The 21534-nt window shown below is 34.4% G+C and overlaps 1 protein-coding gene across 3 annotated transcripts in view; it reads right to left on the bottom strand.

Moving 5' to 3' along the window:
* The window catches only part of ZFPM2 (zinc finger protein, FOG family member 2), a 491022-nt gene that overhangs the window by 367063 nt on the left and 102425 nt on the right, over window positions 1-21534 (bottom strand). The window contains exon 2 of one of the 3 annotated variants that reach the window (XM_037802802.1): window positions 19028-19183. The exons of 1 other annotated variant lie outside the window; for it this stretch is intronic. In XM_037802802.1, the coding sequence (XP_037658730.1) occupies window positions 19028-19183 (156 nt within the window). Of the gene's footprint in view, window positions 1-19027; window positions 19184-21534 lie in introns of those variants that run through there. One more of the 3 variants, XM_037802804.1, reaches the window with a different exon arrangement.

The following is a 21534-nucleotide window of genomic DNA, read 5'->3' as shown; positions in this document are numbered from 1 at the left end:
AAAATAAAGACAATTCAATGATGAGGGTGTAGGAACCAGCCAAAGTTTTATGAATGCTAAGGAGAAGCTGTTTGAGAAGTACTCATATGATGATTAACTAAATGAAGTCCTTTTCTTCATTTTAGGCCAAATTAATCCATGATCCCTTTCATCCAGCATCTACTAGTAAAAAATAATGGCAGGATGACTACAAATCTCAGCAGATATTCAATGCACAGAGAAATTTGATAAGTCTCCCAAAAATGAAAATATTGTAATTAAACCTATTAAGGACTTGATTGAACTACTAATTTCATATAATAAAATACTTTCATTAAATGTCACTAACTGTCAAATTAAAACTGTAGAGCTAAGAATTAGACTTGCACCAACATCTGGAGCAATACTCAGTATTGATGATCCTGATTTGGGGAATGATTTGCTCTAATTTGTTTCATTATGCAGTACATATAATTAGAACTACTGAAAATAAATATCTCAGAGTAGTTAGCTAAAGAAGCACTGTAAAAATAGTTGATTATACACAATTAACAGCTCAAAAGAAATTATATTTTACAATTTTAAGCTGTTTATGAAACTAGCTAAATATGCAATATATATCACATTAATAAAAATAAATTCTGAAAGGGAAGGACAGTTTAAAGTCTTTGCCTGATTTATTTCAGCATGTTTGTTTTACTTATTAGGACAAAAAAGAAAAAAAGATGACCAAGATGTAAGAATTTACATACTTGCATATAGAAAGCAAAATGGGTCAGAATTTAATTTACATTTATTTAAATGTACACCATGTGCCAAATATCAAAATCATAAAGATGAATAAGGTATAGACCATGTCATCAAGTTCAGAGTCTATATTATATTCTGAAATGGCTGCCATTTCTCAAGCAACACTTACTCACCACTAGGTATAGCTAGATGCTTTATACACATCACATCAATAGCTCTGCCATCTATTATGTATCCCTATTTTTCCCAAAGAGGGAACTTTCCCAGGAACATTGCTAGAAAGTTACAAAGCCACAATTTGATCTCAAGTTCAAGTCTGACTCCAAAGACCAGTCTTCTAATCTATTAGGATATCACAATCAAAGTGTATTACATGCCTGGTAACAAAGACAGGATGTGATCTGATAGCAGTTTTCTCCTCATTATGTATAAGCCCTTGTTCTGTATTATATTTACAAATTAAAATAATTTGTAAATTTTTGCTATAGTCAACTGCAATATCATTACATTTCCTAATGAATTGCTTTCAGGACATTATTTCTATTTAATAACTAAAATTCTGTCACATTTTTCAACTTGTAGACCCTTCATCTTCTAATTTTATCTCAGAAAACTTGTTCTCATTTTTATAGTAATGGTTTTTACATAATTCATTCTTGATCTTTTTACTAATAAAAATGAAGTGTTTTAAAAACAATTTAATTGTGTAGGAAATCTCTGAGCTACTTTCAAGAAACTATTTATTTCCTCAAAATAGTCTTGTTTCTTCCCTTTCAATATATTTATCCTCATGGAAACTTTATAAGTAGAACTTTATTTTGATATTAACCCAACTGTAGCTGCTTCTTGGTTTGAATGGAATTGACTTTATTGAGAGTCATTTCATTTTACTTCTATCCATTTTTGATTCTCATGTTTGAAATCAGTACCCTAGGAGTAACTTATAATAGATAGCATGAATAATTAATAGCCAAGATAATAATGACAAGTTTGTTAAGATATTGCTTCAAAAGCTTTGTTGGTAGGTAGAAGCAAGGAAGAGAGAAAAGGATGCTAAGAAGAGAATTACAGAAAGAGCCAGTAATGCATTTGACATCCATTCATTTACTTGCTAAATTCTTTATTCATATACTTTAAATAGAAATTGCATATATTTTCAGCAAAGCACAAACATATTTAATGGGATAACCACTATATATATCCAGAGACCAATTCATAAAATGATGAAACAGAATAAATGTCAAGCGGTAACAAAATCTATAATATTCTCAAATTATGGTCATGGAGTTAATGGTTTTCCATTGCAAGATTAAATTCTTTTGTTGCTCTTTTAAAAGATATCATACATATTTTGTGGGCCCTTCCATTTTTCTTAGTCTAGTCTTCAGAATCAATGAGAGCCCTATAGGAGGAAATTGAAGGTGTTATTGAGCATATAATGCATGGCACAAATTACTTGCAGAAATGCATTAGAATATAGTCTTTGAACCCATGAACACAATCTTTAAATATCATATCAGGTATTGTTGGCAAGATGGTAAATGCAGTGGCTCTACTTGCCAGGCAAAAATAATTTCTAAAATGCAAACAAACATCTTTTCACTCAAAGTTAAATACTCCTATAAAAATTAAAAATTTGCCACATTCTGAGACAGTCATGTTTTTAGCACAAAGTAGCAGCAGTGTTTGAAAGCAGTCATGCAAGCAAACAGCCTTTCTCAAACCTGCTCTTTTAATCTATATAGTTCCTATCAATATTAACCTCTTATAGAAATTCTTGTACAATAAAACTATTGAACTTTCTTGACTAGGAATGTTACTGTAGCGGTTAGTCATCCCTATAATGTATTTTGCAATCAGCTAAATCATCAAAGTATTTTTTAACAATGAACAGTTCAGAAGTGACAGATCTACTTTCTTGTTCACAACTGCTTATCAGAGAATAGATATCACATATGTTTTCCAGGTGCTTCCTATAGTTAGGATACCTTCACAGAAGCCGCTCATGAAAGATAAGGTCATAAAAGAGATGAAAAATGTGTGAGCTTCATACACTTATGGTTTTATCATCAGACAAGATAGCTTTAGTTAAAGGACTGTAACAGTCAAAAACAGAAAACTGCAGCTCATATTGAAGGGCGAGAACATTAAAGTTTAGGATTCAGTTGGTGTTTGCTTTGCCTAATAGCCTCACAGTACTGTTTGGCTTAAAACAATTGTTTGGTTATAGATTACCCAAATAAAAGTGTTGTGTTAAATTAACTCTGCATTGTCAACTTAAAGACACAGTTGTCTCTCTAGAAACAAAATTGAAATTATGCAACTGTTACCCCCTTATGCCAATACATAAAGGGAAATCTAAACATTCCAACTATTGGAAAACAGTAAGTCCATGATATCTCTGGATCCCTATCATGGTGTCTGACTCAAGTCTCCCTTTGACTTACTATATACTGAAAATAAAATGTGGGTTTTTGCATTATTCTGGATAGTCATTCTCAGTACAATTATTTTTTAAAAATGCATGTGATTTCCTTGTAGCTTCTTTGGGGTTTCCTTATTTAATATATCATTATTTTAACAATAGCCTTTTTCAGATCCCAGGATATGAAAGATTAAACAGATCAAAAGAATACAACAAAAATTACCTGTTTATAAATTTTTCAGACCTCAGATGAGGAAACAATCCTGAAACAGGTGACAGCAGTGTTCCAGGGCTGTTTGTTTTTTTGAAGAAGCAGCTCCATCTCTACAGTCAATGCGTAACTACGGTAATTTCTGGTGTGTCATTATAGCTAGTAATGGACAAATTATTCAAAATACTAATGTTTATGGTAACTAGATTACACAAAAGTCACAAAGTATTGATAATGCAGGAAGAAAGAACGGTGATTTATAAATTCTTTCTACAGTACTGAAAACTTATCCCTGTTGTCAATTTCATCCTCCATGCAAAAGGGTTTTCCTAAAAGTTTACATACATTGAAGATTTAGATCATAGGGGAAATTTCCACATGAGATAAATTTAAGGTAAAATCTCAGCAGTATATTATTCAAGAATTTTTGCTCCATTATTTTTCTCAAAGAGCAACTGAAAGGGTCAAATACATAAGCAAGTAAAAAAAAATAAAGACACCCTACTTTAAAAGATGTGCTGTTTCTAACATATATTTTCAGGTTTATATTTAAATCCATTTTTTTTTTCTTTTTTCTCCCTCCTCTCTAATCCCTCAACCCCACAAAAAAAAAATTTCACTACAACTAATATTCCATTCAGAGAGTCTGCAGAAAAAGGGCATTTTTTTTTTTTGTCCCAAAGAAGAGACACAGTAATTCCTAACAGATTGTAATTGAGAATACTCTGACCTGTATTTTGCCTATTCACAGATCAAAAAACAACTATCCCTTCAGTTTGCTGGCCTCAGTCTTCAAGCTTCAAACCCAGCATTCACTTTAGGAAATCATCAACATCGTCATCATCATCATCATCAACAACAACAAAAAAAAACAAATAAAGCCTAATTTCACAATCTCTGAAATTCTCTCCCCAATTAAGCAACCTCATCTATGCAAAAAGATCAAACCAAATTGACACAGTCAAGGTATTTGATCACTACTTTCCATATAATCTTGCTGTCTGTTCTTTCCTTTTTAACAAAAAGATTCATTCCAGAGAGGTTACTCCTCTATTCTCATAATCATTTTAAGAATATGATTCATAAACAATCACTCATTACCAAAATGTTCCATTACTACAATAAACTTACTCATTATAAATAGGATTTAATTAAGTCACACCTTTGAAATGCTAAGGCTAGTGAGGTAGCCAATGGAGAATGCATATTCTGGGACAGCAACTAACAAAGATTGGGGTCCATATCTGAACGCCCTTTTTACAACACCAGCCCAAACACCCTAATGATGAATGACTCCCAGAGCTCACAAATAGGAGATAACATTTATTTCTCCTGAGAAACCTTACGTTTTTTTACTTCTTGACCATTGGAATTATTGCCTACTCTCCATTTTCCCTCTCCACTATGGTTATGGGAAGCTCGTATTTGCATTTAATGTTTCAGTTTCCTGATACTTACCTTTTTCTCCTATGCTTCCTCTCCTAATTCATTCCTGTCTTAAGTGTTATGACCGTTGGTTTTCTTGGTCTCTCTAGCCACTTTCCTCTCCGGGACCAAATCACACTCCAGTCCCTGTTTTCTTTTCAGATGCTCATCAGGCTGTCACCAACCACATGCTGCTCCCTCTTCCTGAAACCATGTTAGTTCTTTTCTCCTGGTTATGCCCATTCACCATTAGATCCCAGCTCAAGTGCCACATTCTGAAGAACACTTTCCCTGATTAGTTTCAGTAAGTCAAATCATCCTGCAGCAGCTGTGTGATACTTTAATTAATGTCTGTCACTATCACTATAATATAAATTCCAGGATAGCAAGTTTCTTCCCGTATTTACTCACCATTGTATCCACAGCACCACTCACAATGGCTGGCGTATAGCAGGTATGCAGTAAATATTCCTTGGATTGAATAAAGCATGAATATCTAAGGGACTGACAAGCACAAGGTTTGAGCACTGATTTTCCCAGTAATCAAGAAAAGATAAATAAAGCTGAAAATGGTCCATAGTAATCGAATATAGAACTGGGCATGTGGCCACCTGACAATAAACACCACATTTTCCAGCCTTTACTGTAGTAAAATGTACCACTTGATAAAGCTAAATTCTGGAGAATGGGATATAAGCCAGAGAGCCCTATGGCAGTTTCACAGGAATCTATTCCTGCAACTGAACCTCATCCTAACGAAGTTTCCATACCTGTGCAAAAAAATGATTCAAAGTCACATCACCCTCCTCCTGTCTGACTCAGATCCATTTCTAGCTTCCAACACCAGGGATAGTCCCAAGGATATTATCAAGAGACCCAAAGGTATTCCCCACAGCCCTTCCTCAGTGCTAGTAAGAGGTCCTTGGTCCCTGGTGGCAACACATGACAAACAAGGACAGTACCCACAGCATACTGCAGATTCTCAGATGTGTGATGGAATTCTTGCCCATTCTGCTTCAATTGTTAGCACAGTGCTTTCAAAACCAGGCTTTTCATTTGTGGCTTCTTTAAGCTCAAGGAAACTTGTCCTATAATGATAACATTTGGAATTCAGATATCTACTATAAATATAAAGACATTTTAGCAATCTTAATCAAGGTTATCCAACAAATTAGGATAGTGAAACAAACAACATTTTTGATCATTTTTGTATTCTCTTAGATTACCCGCATTTAACGTAGGTGCTAACAGGGTTAGATTCAGGCTTTGTGGGGCTTGAAGCTTATACAATTTGGGGAGCTCTGTTTGAGAGCGTAACTACAGAGTTATGATTATAAAAGCAGGTATAGGGCCTTGAAGGAGTCTGAATAAGTGAGGGGTCCCGAAGGTTAAGCTTCATTAACCTCACAGAAAATCTGCCTGTGGGTAATAAACATTGCAAGTGTCAAAGCTGCCTTTCTGCTCACATAAATAATACTGCCCAAATCCTTCAGGTGTTCATAAACCATTGCCAAACTAGCCTCAGAATTCTGAAGCAACATCCAATATTCAACAATATTGAATTTTTTGTTTCAGAATTGTCAAACACTACATAGAACTGTTCTAGGTCTATCATTTGATGTGAAAATACCTGATTAAACGATTGCTAAACAAACTAAAAAAGGCAAATGAGTAGATTTAATATTTATTTCCCAATGTTAAGTCTGAAGATGAGAAGATAGCATGCATTATATACAATTTATCAAATTAATTTTATTAATGATGTGATTTTTTTAAGGGCCGTCCTAACAGTTATCCAATACTGTTCCCAACACAACTGCCAGTATTGTAGAGAAAACAGAATTCTTTTCTAAATTTGGTTTTCCTTGGGACATAGGCTATTTTCCATGTCCATTTTTTTCAGTATCACTCAATATTTTTATAGAATCATGGTCCCTTGTTATGAGTTACTGTATTTTGGTATTCCCCTTAGTAGTTAATCCCTAGAAGAGGATATAGCAGCATAGGATATGAGGTTTAAATGAGGCACATACATGTTAATAAATAATTTCTATACAAGAATGATGAACATTACAGTAAGGAAGGAGCTTGAGAATGAACACACTGCTTCCTTACTTAGCCCAAACTCAACAGTATCTACACCCCTTATATCTATTCCCTTATCTTACTTGTGCATGCATTTTCCTTCTCTTACTAGATCATGCATCTTTAAGAAATGCAAACATCTTTTATATATTCCTTTCTGCCTCTATATCTGTGGTCATTCATGTGCAACTCACACATACCCATGCTTACACAACCAGCAACAAGTAGCACACAGGTTATTACTGTTGTTTAACTAGTCTGGACTATAATTTGTACTGAAAATAAATACAGCTTATCTAAGACCCAACATCAAATCCTGTGTTAATTCTACAGAGAACAATAAAATTATGTCAACTCCTATTGTTAAACAAGTAGGAGAGCAAAGTGGTTTATATATCTACACTGTAGATTTCTATCTTGATATATCTATATCTTTAAAAATAATCCTTAAAGAAACCTTCCGTTTTCACTGTCAGAAAAATAAAATCACAACCTACTGACTATGCAATTCCACATTCCATCTCTGCTATGTACATATGACTTGGTAAGATACAGCCACTGTCAAGTTTCAGAACAGTTCCTTGTCTAATCTTTCTACTTCTCCAGATCTTTGATACAGAACCTGTTAGAATGTATTGCTTACTTTTCCAGTTCTTATGTTTATCTCACTTCCACTCTTACAATCTGCTCTACTGCATTTCCTTCAGAAAAGCAAAAAGTTTTCACAGCGCCCAGAACTTTTCCTGCAAACAATACCCTCTTCCCCTCTTCCTTCCTTCCTTTCTCTGCTTTTATTGGTCTTATTTTGCATTACGGTCAAACCATTTTAAAGAGTTCACTTTGCAAACATTTCTAAATGGGCTGAAATTTCTAGCCAAATAGTTTTGATGGATTTGTAAACATTCCTGCCATTTATTTCTGGCTTCTGCCCAAGCACACACGCTTTGGTGTGCCCCACTACACCTTCATAAGAAACAGGTAGTGAGCAACTGTGGCTTATTTCATGCCACCGAAACAAGGTAACAAAGGTTTGTGTGCGCCCTTATTCTTGACTGACATATTATGTTTAATAAGTGTTTGTTAGCAGATATCGGGTTAAAAATACTTTGATAAAGTGAATTTTATACTTCATATGTCCAATCTTCTTCAGATTTCAGCTGTTCTATAAGAACAACTGTTCAACTTCTTCTATATGAACTGTATGATAACGGGCATCAGAAAACAAAATTAGTGCTCCATTTTATTAAGTACCAATACCCACTTTTTAATTCAGTATTAATATTTAGTAATTTTGTGACATTGTCCAAATTACTGATCCTCTGGAAGCCATGTGAAAATAACATCTACCCTACAGGACAGTAAGCTGATTAGAAATGATACATGTACAGTAAGATGCCTGACTTTCAGGAGCAGTTAGCAAATGAAGGCTGTTATTATCATTATTATAATTATTATAATTGGTATGTAGTCTCAATGCCAATCTCTGGAATCTCACTGAACTACAATAAGAAGTTGAAACAGCAATCTGCATTCATTATCAGTATTTACTTTATTGTTGCAACACATTGTTATTTTTACTTGACCGTTTAAGAACTACCAAAAAAGTGACATATTTTATTACTATAATTAAATTCATTGTACTACAGCTTTCTATAATTCTACGTTTTAGGCCTACTAGAGATAAAGATTATGCTTTAATACTACCTGTTACTTCTCAAATAATTACAAATACACTGGGAGAAATTTTACGTACTAACAGAAAATATGAATATTACATTAGAAGATAAAGAGATTTCAAAATCTTATTTGGTTAAACCTAAAATATACTAGTGCAGAACCAAGAAAATATCTTTAATCAATTGTGATTTTCTGGGAGACCTGGCTACTTCCAACAGATCAGTTTCTCTAAAATGGCAACATTTTACCCTAAATCATAGATTCAGGGTTCTCAACCACTCAATTCCATATGATTAAAATAAATTAGCTGCCAAGGCTTCCCTGATGCTATTCATACTTTTAATTTTCTTCAAAATCTAAACAAAATTAAGAGTTAGTAGATGTAAATGACTGGCAAACATAAGGGCAGATCTGTATGAATCACTATATATTTCTTTAAAATTTGACCAGAATATAATTGAAACCTCTATTAATTTAAAATATCTTTATATAATTACAAGTATATCAAAACTTCTTCAAGATACATGAGCTCTTCATTCAATCCTAAACATCACTGGGAGAAGTTAGCAATAAAAGGGCTTAAAATAAGTAGTTTTCCTTTATATTACTCAACTAAAATTACTGATTAATTCAATATCTAAACTAAAAGTAAAAAACTCCAGTCAGCAATGTAGATGTCTTCTAATATCCAGATGCTTAGCATTATATACATAAAATACCAGGATACAGGATATTAAATAAATTTTCACTCTTCTCCTGACTTTCAACATTTTAGGAAAAACAACAAACCTACACTAAATCTTACAGGTCAAAAATATTCTTGCATTTTCAAAAACTTTAAACATAAAATCAAAAGGGCAATTCCTCTAAGTGGTCAAATCTGGTTTAATATTAATTTCCAGTGTTTACTACTGACAGCGAACGATGCTAATATAAAATAAGAATATAACTTATGCAAATATACTTTGGCACCTTGTATATTCAGGTAAAAGTGGAATGAAATACACCTTATTACAATATGTGATTATTTCAGAAATTATAACAGAATTAGATAAATTACATATTTCATTTAACAGGTTCTGCAATATATCTTTAGCAGACTTTAAATCTGCTGATGACCAGCTCAAAGAAAGCAATGAATTTAGTTTGGCTTATGCAAAAGCATAGTATATATGGTCATATATTACTCATGATGATATGGTATAAATGATATCATCATGAATCATTTCACACACTATATAAAATCAACCATTTTAATTTGGTTGAAATCAGAGAATTGTTACAATGATCAATTTGGGATCAGAAACAGGGTAGGTCGACAAAGTTTATCTGACCCTTAGATACAGAACACTGAGTCATGGATAAAATTTGTACACACTCTAGTGCCGTAATAAGCAAACAAATGCTGACTCTCCTGTAAGAACCAATTGCCTTCAAATGCACCATCAATTTCCAGCAATTGTAGTTAAAAAAAAAAAAAAAAAAGACCATCTGATTCCAAACAAAAACTAAGTTTTGGGATTTTTAGATGGCTATAAAAGAGGGACACCGCAATGTCGTAAGTTTCTTTTGTTTTTTTTCTATCTCACGAGATGAAAATACAGGAAGGACATTATTATAGATTCTATTTCTATCTTATAAAAGGAATTGTTTTCCATTTTGTATAATTGGATAATTTATATAAGGAAAATTTAATGGTTTTAAAATATTTTTTTTTAAAAAGGAAGTACTGGATCCAAGCAAACAGAGGGTTTGCCAAGGAACAATAATGTCAGGTAGAGGGAGGGGGAGGTGGTGGAGAAGGGAAGAGAGGTCTGTGCCAAGCAAAGCTGGGGGCTGTTCAATCAGCCCTTATCAGTGCTCCATCAGTGTCTCCACTCCAGCCAAATCCAGAGAAAACAAGGAGTCAAAGATTCAGGTCAATAAGCTTATAGGCGATTTGCACAAACAGCTCCTCCAGCAAGGTAAAAAACAAAGTCATATTGGCTTTTCTTCTTTATTCCTTCTCTTTGAACTCCCTAGTCCAAACACACCCTGGAAATGTCAATGTTATATGCAAGAATTTAAAGAGCTGAACTTCTTAATGCTGTTAAGAAAAAAAAAAAAAGGGAGGGGGTTACTAAGTTGCCCGTACAGATCTCCTTCCTTACTGAACTCAAAGTGATTATGGTAAAGCTGCCTTACGCGGATTCTGATGCCAGGTGCCTGAGAATCAGAGGAGGTAAAACCATGCCATTAAAGGAATAACCAAGGAAGAAAGAAACCATATTGATTGAAAAGGGTTTATGAAATAAAACTAAATAGACTTTCTGAACTAAAAAATCAAATATAAAAAAGAAAATAGGGAACATAGCATGGATGTTTGATACTGGATCAAATGAAAAGCAAGAACTATTATTCCCACAACCAAAATCTGAATAAAGGGTACATTTTTTTTCTTCTCTTTATTTTGGATCTAGATAATATTTTTGGTGATAATATTTTGTTTTTAACACTGTAGTAGGAATACATCCCATTAGGCATGGGTTTGTTACAGGCTAAGGAGAAATACGGCATCTCCTCGGTTACTTCTTAATTTTAAACAAAACTATACAAACTGATAGAAAGAGAGGGAGGGGGGAAGAGAAGGAGGGGGAGGGGCAGAGAGAGGAAGAGAGGGAGGGGGAAAGAGAGAGAGAGGAGGGAGGGGGAGAGAATAAGGGACAGAGGGGGAGAAAAAGGAAGAGGGGGAGAAAAAGGAAGAGAGGGAGGTGGGGAGAGAAAGGGAGAGAGGGAGGGAGGGAGGAGAGAAAGGGAGAGAGGAAGAAGAGACAGAGAGAGAGGGAGAGAGAGGGAGGGGTATGGGGAGAAGGGAGGGGGAGGAGGAGGGAAAAAGGGAGAGAAAGAAAGGGGCAGAAAAGGGGGGAAGACGTTTCAATGAGTTTGGAGACCTGTTGGTCAACAATAAGCACAATGATGAAACTGGTTCCGATTCTCATGGCTCCTTACACTTAATCTTGCTGACTCAGGGACACAGAAAGATACAGAAAACACACACCCTACCCTGGTATTGTAGAAGGGAGCAAAGTGACTGATGGCATCCTAAAACATCCTCAAATTGCTGCTCCACAAACTACATTAATGAGCTACAGATGGGAGTCTCATCAAGGCCTTGGCTAAAGGAAAGGTTCTGACTAGGATTCTCTGCATTTCATGACAGCTTCCCCAATTCACCTGCTTCAATTTCCTGCTTTAACCTTTTCTTTCTGCAGGTCTCCTTTCTCTCCAGGCAAATACAAACTGTGTCACGACTATGCCTCTTCTCCCAGTTATACCCCAACTCTCCTCTGTGGCTTACAGAAGGCAGTTTTTCTTCATTCTCCTGGTCATCAAGGCTTAGATTCCTAAAGCAACAAGTTTCACAGGTATGGTTCCCCCTTTCCTGCTCCCCAGCTCTCTGCTGTCCTCTTCTGGCTTCCCGCAACACAAGCCTCAGGAGTACTGCTGACTTGTCTCTCTGTACTAGAAGTTCACTCCTTCCCTCAAGCCTCTGCTTAACTCAAGTTAACCTTCCCTGATTGCTTTTTAAAACATAGGGCATGCATGTGTGCACATCCACACACGCACACCCACCCACGAACGCACACACATTTTTTCATTTTCCTTCGTAATGCTTAAAATCACCTGACATTTTATACATTGTGAGTTTGGTTGATTATTGTCTTGCTCTCCCTTGCTACCATGAGTGGGAACTGACTTTTGCCCACTGCTGTTTCTCCAACATTGAGATGAGGGGGTATAGAGCAGATGCTTAATATATGGGTTGAGATGAATTTCATCTAATGAACAGATTGAAAGCTTCTCCCAAGCCATTTAAGGACATTATTTTGCTTGCTTTTGGTCTGGAATTAGTTACTTCTGTGTATAGAGCTAAATTCAAGCCTGAATAAACCAGGCTTTACCCTAGTACTTTCAATATGCTTTACATTTTTCTATTTTAAAGATTCTACCAAGGTCAACTTTTCATGAGTATGTTGAGAATTTCCATCATTAACACTATATCACGTTTCCTTATTTTATGGATTCCCAGCATGCCCCCCTTTTCACCTTATGCTTTGCAGATTGAAGAGTCGTACTTTAGTTCATCTCTGTAGTGCAAGCACTTCAGCTATTTCTAGAATCTAGGATTAGAAGTAAGGTGTGTTTGTTGGATTTTTTTTTTTTACTGATTTTGTTTTCTAAAATCAACTTTGATGGCATCATTTTCCCTTTCAGCCTACGTTTAGGGCTGATGTCATCAGAGAACAGTTTCTAGATAAGTAGTATTGATAATTCAAAGCTCACTGTCATGTTAATTACTTCAGAGATATTTTTAAAATAGTATTATATTATACTAGCCTACAGTGACAATTATCTGACACTTCTCTTCCTGTTCACGTATCCTGTGACATGCTCCTGGAATGAATCCCAAAACATGTTTATTTCACTGCAGTCATTAACAGACTTGAATATTTCAATGAGGAAACCCTATTCACCATAACAAATCATGGTAAACCAGTTTTAGAACTGCTACAGGCCAACCCCACAATGAAATTTATTGCCTCTTAGTTTATCCAAGAATTGCTAATATATAAAAGATTCTCCACCTGCCAGTGATGATATAACTAAAACCATCCAAGCTGCTTTTCAGACCACCTGTATTTCAATTTATATTAGTTTGTGTAGTTCTAAACATGCATTGGCGTATTCAATGTTTAATATATAAACTAAAAGAAAGACAGAAAAATCACTGGAGCAAATAATTCAGTACACAGGAAATGTGTAGCACTTATGGACCCAGCGTGGATGTCTCCGTCATCTGTAAATTCAAGGAAATAATTCTTGCTTGTTTCCTTCCTCTCGGAGATACTGTAAGGCAAGATGCCAAATGACCTAAACTCATTGCACAAAAAAGGATGATAGATTGAAGGTACTGCTTTTTATATTTTGCTAAAAACTTTAAAACGTAGACATCAAAGCAAATTTAAAATAGCTTCTTTTAATATACACAGTTTATTTAATTTTAAGGATTAAAAATAGGGACATGAAATGTGCAACTATGGAACTAATCCAAAGTAATAAAAAATGACATAGAGAACCCCATTAGAAATGTCAGTTTCAAGTTTTACATTGCCACTGTAACAAGGGTTTATAAAAACTGACATTTTATACTTTCAATAATAAATCAGTATATTTTAGCTTCATATGATTCAGAATTTTATACATTCAAAGCTAATAAAGTTCTGACTAACATTTTTGACATTTCTAGGGAATCCTATATTATGGGAATGATTTGGGTCCTATTTAATAACATTTTATAATACTGGCAACTTTACTAATATTAAGAAATACTTTGAGACTTATAGGAGAACCTGCCCTTTAACAATAAAGAAATAAATAATAGTGTCAATTTGAGGAAAGAAGTACAATAACAAACATTCCTAACACTGAAAATATTTTGTATAATAAAGAAGCTCAATTTCAAAAGGATGTGGGAACTTTTCTCTGTGATAAGTTTTCATAGATGTACAAAGAATAGAAAGTTTTTTTTAAAGGAAAGTTACAACAGTATATTATTACTTTTATATAAAACACAGTTGCTAAAATATGAATGAAGATATATAGTAACCAGATGTGTCTCTCCTTAGTGCTCTTCCCTGGAAATGTGTCAAAATACCTTGTTTGGAAAGCTTAGCCTTTCTAGTCATATTTTTGCAATTTGAGATTTTAACCTAACTGTCCTTTGTTTGGTAAGCAAAAGCATTTGATGCTCAAATCTGTTATACCTGGAACTCACTAAAGCAACTAATTATTGCTTGATTTTGGAACTAAAAATGAAGAAACTTGCAAAATGACCCAACTCATTTTCCTGTACATGACAATTTTATGTCATAAATGATTTAAAATATATACAAAAGGCATGTTTCATCAAGGAACCCAAGTGAAAAATACTTGTCTTCAGAGGAACATTTCTGACATGCTTTTTCAATCATGACAGTGGCATTGTTAAACATTCCAATATTTTTACTTCTTCAATGGCTAATCCACCTCCCTCCTCACAACTGGCAATAAAACATAATTGTGTGTCACTGAGACTAATATGTGAATTTCTATAGAAAGATCAGTTTCTAATTTTTCAGAGAGAAACTTTTCTCTTCCCATTGTAGCTAATCAATTGTAAACGGAAAATGGATGGCATCCTTTATACGACCTCAAGGGGATGCAATATCTCTGAGTCTTCTTTCAAACTAGTTTCTACTGACTTCAGTAGGAATTCCCTGGTCACACATTCTATGAAATTAAATAATGAAACTCTTTGCCTGTAGAACAAGGCCACAGTAATTTGAAATATTAATATTAGGATTTATCCTGAAAAAATTATTGAAAATAAGAATCCTTATTCCTATTTATTATGACTTTTTGTTCCAAACTAAACATTAGAAAAATATCTTACAATATATATAGCATTTAATATATCACAAATAACATTATGTATTATTATGTATTATTTATCATATTCTACATATCATATATATTAAATATTTTTGGGGATATGTGCTGGTTTGGATGTATTGTGTCCCCCAAAATGCCATGTTCTTTGATGCAATCTTGAGGGGACAGATGTATTAGTGTTGATTAGGGGACAGATGTATTAGTGTTGATTAGACTGGAATTATTTGATTGAGTGTTTCCAGGGAGATATGACTCAATCAACTGTGAGTGAAACGTCTGATTGGATAATTTCCATGGAGGTGTTACCCTGCCCATTCAGGGTGAGTGTTACTTGGATCACTGGAGTACTTTAAAAAGAGCCACACAGGTCCAGACGCTGCTGCAGCCTAGAGAGGAATGTCCTGGGAGAAAGTCATTTGAAACCAGAACTCTGGAGCAGAAGCCAGCCACGTGCCTTCCCAGGTAACAGAGGTTTTCAGGACATCATTGGCCTTCCTTTGGTGAAGGTATACTTGTTGATGCCATAGCTTGGACACTTTTATGGCCTTAAGACTGTAACTTTGTAACCAAATAAACCCCCTTTAAAAAAGCTAATCCATTTCTGGTATTTTGCATAACAGACAACATTTGCAAACCAGAACAGGATATATTTGATTTTTTTTTTAATTTCCAACTGTTCATCAGTTAATAATATCCTCTAACATTACTAACAATTGTAATTCAATGTTTTTTCTTAGTTCCTAAGGGTCCAGCATTCTTTTTCATGTGTTAGAACTCTGTTTAGTATAGATGCATTGTCTAGAGACCATAATTATATCATTATGTAAGCATCCCATAAGTCTATTATCTTCCAATAAAGTACTACCTTAGAAACTTGGTGCTCCATATTCTTTCATTAAACACAGTCCTTAATTAATGAATGCCCCCAAATGTAAAATAGATCTAATAATATCTATCATTACTGCCTCCGTGGATTAACCTAAATTGACAAAAAGTCTAAATCCATACACTAATACTTTTAACCACAACAGCAAAAATAGACGGCACCTTTTAACTTCTGGTTTCTTTTCTTTATGCAATAACAAAACACAAGGGGAAGTACTCTACAATGCATAACAGACGTACTGCTGGCAAAGAAGGAAAATGGGGTGTCTTCAAACATAGACTTAAAAACTCCACCTCTCCAGTCATCTCTTCTATGTATTTGAGTGGTTATGCATAATCAAGAAATGGTTCTGGTATCCAGAACATCTAAGGAAATTATTAATTTGGCCTAAAATCTGAGTCAACACTAGCAAAGAAGGTCTATTCTGTTCCTACTTTTCTTATTTCGAACCAAAAGTCTCTGATGTGGGAGATAACAGAATTACAAGGTCATTTTGAGGTATTTAGGAGACAATAGTAAAGAAAGTTTTCTGAACCTCAATGTGGATGTCTGGTGCTGGGGCTGGCATTCCATTCCAGTTTAGGTGGTAGGGTTCTACCAACCAGAGGGATGGAAATTGGCTGGCTTCTTGGAATCTACAATACCTACAACAGTAGAAAGTCATGCTGACAAATATATATGTGACCCACAGAGAGAAATACAGCTACACTTTTTTGGGACTGTCATATCTGATCAAGAAATTCACCCAAACACACGCAAAAAAAAAAAAAAAAAAAACCACTACTAATAACTTCTCTGCCTACAAAATACACATCTGAATAAAAACTGTGCATTCATAGGCATGGGCCAACATACAGACAGACACACTCACAGATGCACACTCTTAGTCACACCCTCTAGGAAACTGCCAGGGTAAAATCAGCACACACAGCTATTCTAAACCATGCCAGTTGACACAGACACTTTAGAAACTGTGTATTGTTGCAGGAGGAGAAAGAAGATGCAACTCACTTGCAGAGACTAAATGGTCAACTAAAAAGATTAAAAAGAAGCATGAGAAACCTTAAACTGACTTTCATAAAAAACCAGTAAATGAGTATACATGACCAGTGAGTTCACAACAACTGGCAAGACCACCTAGCTGCATACCAAGGTTGGATATTATCAAGTTCTTCTTTGATAATGTTAATGTGTTAAAAAGAGCATCAGAATGGAGAAAGAAGGTGCATTTTTTTTTTATTTGACACTATCTATAACACACCATCCTCAGATGTTGAGAGTCAACATCCAACACCTAAGATCATTTTCATAAGAAGGGAGTGAAAACCTTGGGCAGGGATTCTATCTGCTCAAATTTTTGGCCAAACTTATGGCTAACTGATTATTGACAAGTGAGTAAAGAATACTCATTTGGGAAAGAACAGTCTCTTCAACAAATGGGGCTGGATCTCCATCTGCAAAGCTTAAAACTGGATCTCCATGTGCAAAAAAAAAAAAAAAAAAAAAAAAAAAAAAGGAGGACCCCTACATAACACCATATACAAAAATCAACTCAAAATGGATCAAAGACCTAAATATAAAAGCCAGTATTATCAAACTCCTAGAAGAAAATGTAGAGAAGCATCTTCGGGACCTTATGTTAAATAATGGTTTCTTAGGCTTTACACCCAAAGTGTAAGCAACAACCACAACAAGAAAATAGATAAATGAGACCTCCTCAAAATAAAAAACTAGTGTTCCCCCAAAGACTTTATCATGAAAGTAAAAAGACAATCTACACAATGAGGGAAAACATTTGGAAATCATATATCCAATAAAGATTAATATCCAATATATATAAAAAAATCCTTCAACTTAACAACAAGAAGACAAACTACCCCATTTAAAAATGCACAAAAAAATCTTGAACAGACATCTCTCCAAAGAAGATATACAAATGGCCAGAAAGCACATGAAAAGATGCTCAACATCATCAGCCATCAGGGAAATGCAAATGAGAACCATAATGAGATACCACTTCACACCCTTAGAATGAATGCTAGTAAGAAAATGGAAAATAGCAATTGTTGCAGAAGATGCAGAGAAATAGGAACACTCATTCATTGATGGTAGCAATGTAAACTGGTGCAGCCGCTTTGGAAGACAGTTTGGTGGTTCCTCAAAAATCTAAGTATAGAACTACCATATGACCCAGCAATCCCACTACTAGGTCCCACTACTAGGCATATATACAAAAGAATTGAAATCAAGGACTCACACGGATATTTGCACACCAATTTTCATAGCAGCATTACTCACAATTGTCAAAAGATGAAAGCAACCCAAGTGTCCATCAACTGATGAATGGATAAATAAAATGTGGTATATACACACGATGGAATATTATTCAGGCATAAAAAGGAATGAAGTTAGGATACATGCAACATCATGGATGAACCTTGAAGGCATCATGTTGAGTGAAGTAAGCCGGACAGAAAAAGACTAATATTGTATAATCTCTCTGACTTGAAACAATCAGAATAAGCAAACTCACAGAGTCAGAATCTAGAATATAGGTTATCTGGGAACAGAGTCGGGATACAGAATGGGAAGTTAGAGCTTAAAATGTACATAGTTCCTATCTGGAATGATGGCAATGTTTTGGTAATAGATGGTGGTGATGGTGGCATAACATTGCGAACACAATTTACAGAACTGAAATATGTATCTGAATATGAAGGGGAAATGTTAGACTGTACAAATGGCAACAGAAAAAAAAAAAGAAACCAACCATGGAACTACACTAGACAAACAGTGAACCCTAAGTTAAACCATGGACTTGAGTTAATATTACAATTATAAAAATGTGCTATCATCAATTGCAGCAAATGTTCCACAACAATGCAAGGTGTTTGTGGTGGGGTGGTGTATGGGAATCCTGTATTTTATGCATGATTGTTTTATAAACCTACAACTTTTCTAATAAAGCAAAAAGAAATGCTGCACAAACCTTTGGACAACTGAATTGTGTGTCAGCATTTTAAGCACTTTTATTCCACCCTATGAGTACACGTTTTACCCTTTACAAAATCATCTGAGGAAAGGAATTCACATATTTCATCCAACTGTTAACAATTACCTTTGCTACAAAAGTATTCCACTTCTTCACAGCTCAAATTTTCAGGCCCAAATTCTGTGGAAAAGCTTTCCTCCAGTGGAAAGTCCCCTTTGGAGATGATGTCTGCTTCCTCTGATGGACACTCTTCTTCCTCTTCAATGGCATCTTCAAGCGGCCCTTGAAAAAGAATCAGGGACACTGTACACAAAACATCCAAATAAGATTGTGAAATAAAATCCTTAAATGGAGTCTTTTCCATTAAAGTGATGAGGAAAATGCATTCTTCTATAAATAGGTCAAGTAGCACCACTAAGGGGACTCACGCAAGATAATACCACACTCATATTCACAAGAAACACTGACCTCTGATGGGAAGTGGAAGGAAGCCAGTGTCTGAGGCTACCATGTAGAGGGCAGCCACTGTCTCCAGTCTTCCCCACCCCCACCCCCCAAACACCAAACTTATTTTTTTATTCTCTCCTGCAGAGCAAAATGTGCACTGTATGTTCATTTGTGAGAATTAACTACCTGGTAAAGAGTACAAGTCTCTTTTACACCGTTGTACAATTTTACCTGAGATTTTAATAAAGATTTAAAGTAATTGAATGGATTTTAATTGAACTGAGTTTTAATAAAGTCTATACTTTTAAAAATCCATCTTAAGAGTGGATTCTGAGAAAAGATTTCATTATATGTGTTTGAGGCTTGAAGAAAAATTACATATTTCTCTCCCTGATGAAAGCATAACCCTATTCATAATTAATTGAATTTTTTCTGAAATGAAAAGTAGTTTTCTAATGAAAAATGTAATTTGTATTTATGTGATACTTTCTCAGTAATAAAAATACAACTCCCTTAGAGTGAATGAGAGTGAGGTGCACTACATTAATGGACCTATTTTATTGAAAGGAGAGGGAGGGCTGTAGTTGTTCAGATGGATCTGAAGTGGACTACATGGGAATACCACATGATGGATTGTGAATCTCTGACTGCCTGTATAGAATCAAAGTATCTGGCTCATTTTACTAAGTGGAAGCCTGCATTTGCTCCTAAAGAAGTAATGTAGCATTTTATCCAAAGAACACGATTATGGTAATTTGTACTAATTGTCACTCATGTCAGCAGTCTCATCAGACAAGCTGAACACTTAAAGGCTAAGGAAATCTCTCTTACTTTTTAGATAAGTGCGAACAAATTTTCAGGGCCAAAGGAGAAATCTTATAAATAATTTTAAATAGTGCATACATTACAATTTGTATTTATGTATATCTGGTGTTTTCCCAAAAAAAGCAAGTTTCCAAAGGACTGGATTCATAAGGCACATTTGCACTGACAGAATTAGTTGCATGAATTTAAATTAAGGGACATCTAAGCTAAATTTGCTTACCAAGTCCTTTGTCCTTTCTAAAATTTATTTTTCCTCTTTTTTCTTCAAAGTAACAAATGTTGAGGAAAGGATGCTCTAATTCCAAGAACGCTGGTAATGTTGTTTTCTTAGTCTTTATACTCAAGGTGGAGGGTTAAAAGAATCACGGATTCCATTTTTGCAGATACCACATTCAAAAGTTATGAATCTCATATTAGATTCATCTCTCACTAATTATTACAAGTTTAAGATTTGTAATCTTTCACTTTTAAAACAATTATCTCAAATAGCAAGACTTACAAGGAATCCATAAAATAGTAATGTAAAAAATTATACTCGTTAAAGCATTCTAACTAATGTTGATTTCAGAAGATAGTTTTAATTATTAATTCTGAGTCTAATGAAGAACATGATAGAATATTTCCTTATTTTTAATTTTTTTCAAGCAAGTATAATTATAATAACTAGTTGGGTTAAAAGAAGATGTGACGCCATCTCATTTATACATGTAGGAGGGTCAAAGCATTTTCTCACATGATCTTTAAAATAACCCAATGAAGTAAGTATGGAAGCTATTACTATTTTTATTTTGTAGCTAGGGAAAGTAAAGCTTAGGAAGTTAGTTAGCCATAATAAGGTTACAAGTTAATAAGTGAAAAAGTTGGTGTTAATACTCAGGGCATGTTGTGTTTTTTTTAAGATATTATTTTTTAAATACCATATTACTATGCAAACCATTTTTTGGGGGGGTTATAAATGCATTTCTTCCAAAACAGTTGTTAAAAAATAGCTAATTCCTAAACACAAAAAGCCTTCAGAAAATGGTTAATTCATATTAACATAATTATTTATTATTTAGTCATAGATGCTTAAGGACCTAGTCTTTAAAAAGTAAAAAACCTCTTGCTACTTTTCTCAGTTTACTGAAAGCCAACAAAAATATTAACACCGCCCCCCCAAAATAAAAAGGTCAGCAAGATCTTCTTGTAGATTTTACCAAAAATAAAATTATTTATTATAATTTAATTATTTACATAATTATACCTATACTGAATCACTCAGTAAAAGATCAGCTTTAATATGTTTTAACAGAAATGACAAGTATGGCTCTTTTTGGGATATAAATTCTGAGTTTTGCTAAATACAAAATAAAGCTCTAATT

This window comes from Choloepus didactylus, chromosome 14, assembly GCF_015220235.1.
Source record: "Choloepus didactylus isolate mChoDid1 chromosome 14, mChoDid1.pri, whole genome shotgun sequence".
NCBI classification, from domain to species: domain Eukaryota; kingdom Metazoa; phylum Chordata; class Mammalia; order Pilosa; family Megalonychidae; genus Choloepus; species Choloepus didactylus.
This window is presented reverse-complemented; position numbering and strand designations above follow the sequence as displayed.